This window comes from Ziziphus jujuba, chromosome 2 (genome assembly GCF_031755915.1).
Source record: "Ziziphus jujuba cultivar Dongzao chromosome 2, ASM3175591v1".
In the NCBI taxonomy this organism is placed as follows: Eukaryota; Viridiplantae; Streptophyta; class Magnoliopsida; order Rosales; family Rhamnaceae; genus Ziziphus; species Ziziphus jujuba.
Window position 1 is genome coordinate 1,555,292 of NC_083380.1, and position 9,621 is coordinate 1,564,912.

At 35.7% G+C, this 9,621-nt stretch overlaps 1 protein-coding gene across 1 annotated transcript; it reads left to right on the forward strand.

Annotated features, from left to right (window-relative positions):
* Window positions 1–2,160: 2,160 nt before the first annotated feature.
* LOC107417531 (putative disease resistance protein RGA4) lies at window positions 2,161–4,269 on the forward strand. The gene has a single exon (XM_048473774.2). The coding sequence runs from the start codon at window positions 2,161–2,163 to the stop codon at window positions 4,267–4,269; it is 2,109 nt and encodes a 702-aa protein (XP_048329731.2).
* Window positions 4,270–9,621: the final 5,352 nt, after the last annotated feature.

The window sequence follows — 9,621 nt, forward strand, 5'->3', positions numbered from 1 at the left end:
AATAGACAAAGACACTCACACATAAGAGTTAAATGCTTATTATAACCCAATAGGTCCTTTAGAGGTAATAATGTTAAATACCCAAATGTAAAAAATCATGAATCATTTAGCGAAAAAGGCCGTAACAATGACTCATCCCAACAACGGACACAAAATATTTGAAATATTTAGGGAAAATGCTATAGTGTGACTAGCCACAAATTTGTCTGCTATGAACTAACATACCAAACTATAAAAACCATAAATTCCTAACATATCAAAAGTCCAAGATTCATGTCACATCAAAATGTGTAAAACTCATATGATATGAAAAGGTACGTACACAAAGGTTCAAAATTCAAATCATATTGCAGCAACTGAGAAATACTTCGAAAATACAATTTGTTTTCAAATTAAATTAAATATCAAATAAATAAAACAAGAGAATTGATATTTTTAGAAAAATGAACTTGTATTGATTAATTTTCAATTAAAATAAGAAGAAAGAATTGTTATTTTCCCTTAATTCTCACTCCCACATCAAAAAAAACTTTTTTTTTTCTGCTTTTGAACACTTTCTTATTATCCCTTATAGAATTTCCATTACTTAATATGGAGTGCTCTATATGTGCCACAGACATTATCTAAATTTAGATGGTATAAATGCATAATCAGTTATAATTTTTGTTCAATAGTAATGCACATAAAAGCTATTTATGCCTATTAATTAATTAAATATTTTATTATTATTATTATTTTTTAAGAATTGACCTTTTTTTTAAAAAAAAATGATTTTAGGAAATTTTGAAATATCTAATAGATCCTCCAAAAGTTTAAGATTATTTGACAATGTCTTTTTTTTTTTCTTTTTTTTGGGTCACATTAATTTGATAGGATGTTTAAATAACCCAATGGAGAGTTTTTTTTTTTTTTTTTTGAGTAATTGACTTTTTTTTTATGCAGCAAAAATAAATCTAATAATAGACACATTTATTGAAGATGCTCTTACAATCTATTATCTGCTTGATAAATATGAAAGAAATAAAATAATAATAATAATAATAGATTTTAATTAGATACTAGTAAAGAAACGATGATTATTTTTAAAAGCTTGTTGAGGGTCCATCTAAATTCTTGTCTCAGATCCACAGAAAGGTCGAGCTAGTCGACCTAAACTCACACCAACTAGGAAAACTAAAAAATATCAAGGAAAAGCTAGACACAGTTGGAGAAAAGATTGTGGAAATTATCAACGGTTCGAATGAGAGACATGAAGATCAGCCTCATAAAGTTTTCAAAAAGGAGTTTGACCCGTACTTGGAGATACTGCCGTCAGATTCTTGGATGGAGAAACATGTAAAAGCTGTTAAAGACCTTTTGTTAGGCATAAATGAAGAGAAGAAAGTGGAAGACAGAACAAAAACGGAGAAAGTGGCGGCCGTTGCCATAGTAGGTTATGGAGGATTAGGAAAAACCACACTTGCTCAGCAGGTGTTTATGGACTGGGAGATCGAAAGGACGTTTAATTCGACAATTTGGCTTAATGTCCCTTATGATTGTAACATAAGATCACTTGTCGAAGGAATCGTTGCATATATCGAAAAAAGGAATTATGAACGGCGGCTCTTACAGTCTGCTATGCAGAGAGAAGATGAGACAGTTTTCATGTCACTTGTTGAAGGAGTCATTATGTCTGCAGCTAAAAAGGATGGTACAGCTGAAAAGCATGGTACAGCTCAAAGGGTAGTTGAGTCTGCAAAAATGGAAGTAATCCAGAAATTTTTGGACGGTGAGTTGACAAATTTTCAAACTGCCATCGAGAACGCCATCAAGATACACCTCAGCCACTGCCACCTCGATGAAGGTCAGTTTTGGAAGGAGATGACTGCAAAGCTTAACAAAATTATGGACAAATTAGGGGATGAAATAGATATGGAGGGAAAGAAGAAGCTAGAAACTGAGATGATCAAGCTCAAACAAGAACTCAAGCGGGATGAATTTAAATTGCTTGAGAAGCTACGAGAAGGAACAAAAGATAAACGGCTGCTGCTTGTACTTGATGACGCCTCCAATATGGACCCTGAAACGTGGGAACACTTCAAAACCTTATGATCAAATTCAAATGTTCGTGAAGGGAGTCGAATCATAATAACTACTTGTAATAAACAAATTACAAGTAAAATGAAAGTCTACGATAATTTAAGCAATCTAGAAAAACATGAATCTAAGACTACTTTTATCGGAGGAGTTCGTTCCAATCTAGATGAAGATCAGGACTCAGAAGCAGTCCACGTCTCCAAAATTGAGGAGATCTGGAAAAAGTGTGACGAAGACTCCAAAACTATGGAGATGTTGGAAAAGTGCGGAGGAAACCCCCTTGCCTTAAGGACACTAGGTGAGAAATTCATTTCCATAAATGTAGAAACCTTAACAGAGTTTCAAAAAGTAGTAATGAAAAAGATTTTGCCCTCACTAAAACCGAGTTATGATATCCTCCCTCCGCATTTCAAAAATTGCTTTGCCTACTGTAGTATATTCCCTCAACAATATGAAATTGATGTCAAAACCTTAATACATCTTTGGATCGCACAAGGGTTGATTTATCCACTGCCAGGACAAAGAATGGAGGATGTGGGTTATGAGTATTTTAAGAATTTACATCAGAGATCCTTGTTTGAACAAGTTGATGTAGATCCTGAGAACGACTCTGTAAGAAAGTGCAAGATGCCAAACCTTATACAAGACCTAGCAGTATTTGTTGCAGGAACAAGGTTAGCCACATTAAAGGAGCATGAGAAGCATAGTATTGATCAAGGAACTCAACATGTCTCGTTTCACTTCCATGTACACTCTTCGTGGAAGATTCCCACTTCATTCCTTCAGGCAAAGAGAATTCAAACAATTATTTTGCCTTGCCAGTTCCAAAAGGAAACTGAGGGGAGAGTAAGCCACTCAACTTGTGAAAATATCATTTCCAATTGCAAAGCATTACGCACGTTGGATCTGCATAATACAGGGATCGACACGTTGCCAAAGAACATTGGTAAGCTGAATTATCTACGATACCTTGATCTTTCTCAAAACAAAGCTATTACGTCATTGCCTGATTCAATTACCAAGATCCCGTATTTGATGATACTCAAACTCTCCAAATGTTATGGACTCAAGGTATTGCCAAAAAATATGAAGAAACTAGTCCACCTCAAACATCTTGAGATTGATTGGTGCTACAGTTTGACTCGTATGCCTCTTGGACTGGGTGAACTAACTCTACTTGAGACATTGTCACAATTTGCATTGAAATACGATGATGCAGATTCGGCCAAGCTAGATGAATTGAAGGAACTGAACAAATTGAGAGGAGAGCTGAAAGTTCAAAATTTGACAAGTGACATGAATTCTGGGGTAGCAAACGTGGAGGGGAAAGAACATCTTAAATCATTAACATTAGCTTGGAAATTCGAAGAAAATGCCAATACTGCACCAACCGGTGATCTAAAGACACTAGAAGGTCTGAAGCCACATCCAAATCTTAAGGAACTGGCTTTATTTGGCTACAGGAGTTACAAGTTCCCTAGGTGGCTTATCTCACACAAAAAGTTGGTCAAATTTTCATTGCAAAAATGTAAATGCAACAATCTACCACCACTTAGTGAGCTCTCATCTCTCAAGGTGATGATACTGGATGAGATGGCTAACTTGAAGTATATCTCTGATGAGTCTGAGTGTCATTCTTCGTCATCAACAACATTCATGCCATCCCTGGAAGAGCTAAGGCTTACAGAATTGCCAAAGCTAAAGGGATGGTGGGCAGATGTCTCAAAAACACCTACTCCATTGCCATCATTTCCTTGTCTTTCCAAATTGTTGATCGAAGATTGCCCCGAGCTGCGTACCATGCCACTCTACCCGAATTTAAAAGAATGGCTAGTGTTGGATAACACAAGCTTGGAGACATTCATACAGACAATGGATGATGAAATGCCCTCTCGTTCTCTTTCCAAAGCGCAAAGTATGCCTGTTCATTCGGATATGGAGATTAGCTCTGAAGATGGTGAGAATGATAAGACTAAGCTAGAAAGAGCAAAGACAATGTGTAGCGAAAGCTCCTCCAATTCGACCGTGAGTGATGCAAAGCACCTCACCTGTCGTCCTTTCTCCAAGTTGGAAAGTCTGCGTATTCTTGGGGGTAAGGAGGTTAGTTCTGAAGATGGTCATCAGCATCATGAGATTAAGTGGGAAAGACTCGAAAGCCTCCGGGTTCTGAGATTTGATTATCTCCAACTCTAAAGAATCTTCCTATGGGGCTTCAACATGTTACCACTCTGAAAGAACTCCAAATTTGGCGCTGTGACATAAAGACTCTTCCAGAGTGGATCAAGAATCTCAAATCACTTGAAACTCTTCGACTTTTAACATGCCCTTTTTTGGAATCATTGCCTAGTGGTGGACTTAGAAGCTCTTTAAACACACTGGAGATTGTGGATTGTCCCATCTTATTGCAAAGATGCCAGAAAAACACTGGTGCAGATTGGAATTTAATTAAAGATATTGATAATCTTCTACTCCAGCAACCTCAATCCTCTCTTATCTTCAAGTCAACAAAAGGTAAAAAGGTTTTTATTCTTTTACATGGTAATGAATCTCAATAAAAAGGATATTTAATTTTCTTTTTCCGATCTTCTATGGCAGACACTCTGTAAGATTGTATGTATTTCGGATTTAATTCTAAAGAATATATTGGAATTAATTCTAATAGTAATTGATATCGTTAAATATGTGAAAAAGTTTTAATTTTGTATCATTTTGGAGAATCCACTAAAGAAAAAGAAAATAAACAAACAGCTGAGCACCTAAAGTCCCCTCTCCAAATTTTCTGATGCCCTAAAACAGGACGAAGAAGTATACCAATTAAGAGGTAATTATACATTTCCTCCTATTCTCCAAATTTAAATTTTCATTATAAGTGATATCTTTCACGCATACACACACAAATATTTATATATGTCATTTGTATGTATTTAAATTCCTTACTGAAATAATTTGTGTGCCTTTGTAAAATTTGTTTTCTTAATGATCTACTCTATACCTAGCAGAAAATGTTGTCTGCCTCATACTTTCACCATGTAAGTATCACAGTCTGCTAGTAAAAAATATTGAACAAGTTTGAATTTGGTTAGCTTATGATTGTTTTTCATGTTCACATATATGGCGTTTAATAATAGTAAATTTTGTTGACATTAATTGGTTTACCATATAGAAGCATAGATACAAGTTCAAAATTTGAGAAATAGCATGGTTTCTGAGGTTATAAACTTGGGATGTAAATGTCAATGAAGCAGTGGGTGCTGAAAAGACACTGCAAGGTCTGAAGCCACACCCAAATCTTAAATAATTGGCTTTATTAGGTTATAGGGGTGTCACATTTTCCGACTGGCTTATTTCACTGAGAAATTTGGTCAAATCTTCATTACAAAATTGTGATTGTCAATATCTACAACCGCTTACTCAGCTCTCATCTGTTTAGGTATTGATAGTAGACGAGATGGCTAATTTGAAGTATATCTCCAAGGAATCTGGTGATCACACAATTCTGAGTATCATTCGTCATCACTAACAGAATTCATGCCATCCTGAAAAAGCTAAGGCTTAAAGAACTGCCTAATCTAGAGGGATGGTGGGGGAGATGTCTCAAAAACAGCTGCTTCATTGCCATCATTTCCTCGTCTTTCCAGATTGATCATCAAAGACTGCCACAAGTTGCGTCATACCACTTTACCCCAATTTAAAAGAGTGGCTAGTGTTACACTAGCTAGGAGACATTCATACAGACAGTGAATGATGAAAGCTCCTCTCCTCTCTCCAACTTGCTACTTTGTGTATTATTGGGAATAAGGACACTAGCTCTGAAGTTGAGAATGAGTGTACACTCACCAAAAGCCTCCTGTTTCTGAGATTCGATTCTCTTCCAAAACTAAACGAGCTTCCTGAACATGTTACCGCCCTCGAAGAACTCCACATTTCGCATTGTAATATGAACACTTTTCCAGAATGGGTATTTCAAAATGGTTTAAAAGACATGGACTTTCAACATTCCCTTATCTGAAATCTCTGCCTCAACGAATAGAATTTCTCTCAGACTTGGAGACATTGGAGATTGTGGATTGTCCCATCATATTGCAAAGATGCCAAAACGAAACTGGTGCGTGATTGGGAGAAGATTGAACACTTTGAAAATCGGCTACCCCAGAAACGTCAGTCTTGTCTTATCAGAAGCTCTCCAAATGTAAAAAACCTTTTTGGTCTTTTATATGATGAATCTCAATGCAGGAACTTTTCTTTTCTTCTACTGTAGAAGAAACTCTGTAAATAGTATTTAATTATAAAGAATAGGGTTTGTGTGTGTTAAAAGTAATTCAATCATTACCACGCAGGACCTACTGAAGAAGAAAGCACAGTTCAGGACCTAAAGAGTTCAATCTTAATTCCAAAACTCTGGGGCTCTAAAACAGGGAAAGACGTCTATCATTAAGATGTAAGTATACATGTCCTGCTTTTCTTTAAGTTAAAACTTGCATTACCTTTCATATTTAATGAAATAATTTTGTTTGTCTTCGTAAAATTTGTTTCTTATTAGCTCTAATACCCTTACAGACTATAGTTAGTAGATATATGTTGGCTGCCTATACTTTCTCTAAGTATCATAATCTGCGAGTTAAAAATATTATACAAGTTTGAATTTTTCTTATATTATTGTGTTTCATGTTCATACATTTGTTGTTTAATAATAGGACATTTGGTTGAGATTGACTGGTTTACCTTATGAAAGTATAGACATAAGCAACATGGAAGAATGGTCATGAGGTCTTTGGTGCCATCAGCAAGATTAAAACCTCAAATTGGTTTTCTCTTTTTGTTGCCAGAAAACTTGAAGTCACCAATTACTTTTCTGTTGTAAACAGGGAGCTTTGGCAACTGTACCTACTCTGAGGAGTCTTTCATCAAGATCATGCAAAAGGGTTACACATTTTAGGTTTAACGTGGCTTGTTGGTCCTTTGTATTGGATGTTAGATGCTTTGTAAGTATTGCCCTGGTAAATTTTGGTGATCTACCATTGGAACAAAAGGATTTTGAGTATGAAACAACACTAGAGGGCCTCCAGAACCACACCTAAATCTGAGAGAATTGCGTTTAACAAATTAACAAGGTGTGAAGTTTCCAAAATTGGGTGTTGATTTCGGAAGAATTGCCTGTGAACTGCTTAAAGGCCAAGTATAGTGGGAATTTTTCTAAAAGAGGGACGGCAATATCATATATGATGTAATGAAGCGAGCAAGAAGATACTTTTCGTTCCTTTAAACAGTTTCCTAAAACTTTTTATTTCGTTCTGCTTGTAGTAAGCTTTTTAAATTTGATACAAGCCTGAATTGTTTAGTTTTATATTCTCATTTGAAAAAAAAAAAGAAAAAAGAGAGAGAGAGCGAGAGAGAGAACATTTAAAAATCATAAATACTAAGTTGTTTTCATGAACTATGGAAAATCAAAATTATTAGATTTTATGTTTTCATATAGCAAATGGAAAGCAAAAACAGATCGAAAATTGACCAAAAAATGAAAATGCCACATCAGAGAAAAAGCTGCAGACACTAGCCAGATGTTTCTTAAAACTTGAAACATCAATTTGACTTTCAACACTCAAAGGTAGGAATAATTAGCAAAAAAATGGAAATACATCATTTGCTGATATTTTATGTCATTTTTCATCAAGATGAGTTGGTGCCATTTAATGGATCCTTGTTCCTTCATCTATCTGTTGGGAACTTGGGAGACTATATAACCTTTTCACCCCTACATTCTCACCCTTTAATTAGTCCTCAGATTTTTGTCCCTTTGAATTCAACCCTTTCCTTCTCTTCTTCCTCTTCCTGATAGCAAGCAAATATGTGGATCAAAAAAATAAAGAATTTCTGGTATTCATGGAGTATCAGGCTTTTCATTCTATTAAGTCTGTCCATACAAGTTCTCTTAGTACTTTTTGCATTCTATAGGCAGAGAAGGAGGAACATTGTACCAACCACATTGCTCTGGTTAACATACCTGACTGCAAATAGGATTGCTCCTTACGCCATTGGACTAATCTCCAATAGCCAATCTGATCCCTCCAAAGGGAACAAAAACATTCTTCCTTTCTGGGTCTCTTTTCTTTTGCTTCATCTTGGTGGTCCTGATAGCATTACCTCTTATTCCCTTGAAGATAATGAGCCATGGCACCGTCATATCTTTGTACTTGCTGCAAAGCTTTTCGGTGCTGGTTATATCTTGTTTCAGACATTTCCTGACAACAACCTGTGGTTTCCAACAATCCTAGTCCGCCTTGTTGGAAAAATCAAATATGCAGAGAAAACAGCTGCTCTGTATCTTTTGAGCTTGGACCGTTTCAGAGCCAGTACATTGCCGAAGCCGAATCCTGGTTATGATTGTGAAAAAGCTGTTGCAAAATACTACAGAGCACGGTCTGTCAAGGTTGTGGAACAAACAGAGATAGCGATGGTGGAAAAACTTGGCAATTCTTACAAGGGACGAAGTCTAGATGACGATTCAGAGAAACCAGATGATATGGAACGGCTTCCTACAGCTTATTCTCTCTTTGAGGATTTCAAGGGACTTCCTGTCGGCTATGTTCCAAATCCAAGTGATCAAAAATCAAGCAGAAAGTTATCTCTCCATATTAGCTCAGCTGAGGTGAGTTTTAGATTAGTAGAGTATGAGCTCAGTTTAATGTACCAGCTTCTACACACCAAGATCTCTATGGTAAATTATTGAATATTCAAGCTCGGACAAATAAAGAGCATCAATTATTACTGCTTGGCACGCTTACAACTTTAAGTTTCGATTCAGAAGTTAATTTTGCTAGAGATTTGATAAAATATCACCTTATTTATAAGAAAAGAAATGAGACCTTCTTTCTATTTAATTTATTTTATCTCTTTCCTACAACTCTTCAAACAAGATTGCATTATATACCTGGTTGAACAGAAATACAGACGGACAACATTTGATAGAAGATCCTAATCCTAGAAGTTTGCGTGGGCAGAGAAAAGGTCTTAGCCCCAGCTTTAGATTTAGAATTTAGTCACAGACTCTAGTCAAGGTCTCTAACACTAAAAGTGCGGAATTTCAAAGGCCTTTGTATCTATAAAGAAGCATGCACTATCTATATAATATCTAAATAAGGAGTGAATTCCACATCTAACTCTTCCTGACATAATTAATAATAATACAGTACTCTGATTCCTTTCTCTCTAGTCATTTTCTCTGTAAATAAAAAGAAAACTTACTCAAATTGGTGATACATGGAACTTGAAATGTCACCTACTAATTTTGTATAGTCATGAATAAATCAAAATTGCAGGAGTTTCAGAGGGTGGTTCATATTGTTCATATTGTTTTTTATCTACTTTGATTCAAACTTAGCACCGCATATTATTTTTCACCCCCATCAGACTCCCACCATCTTGGGAAATATCTATAAATTAAAGTGAACCACTAACTATATTTCCTAGTGTTGCGACTTTCTACTGTCGAAATTTGGATCCAGAAGTTTGCTATAGATTCCTTTCTCTTTAATCTTTATCTCTGTT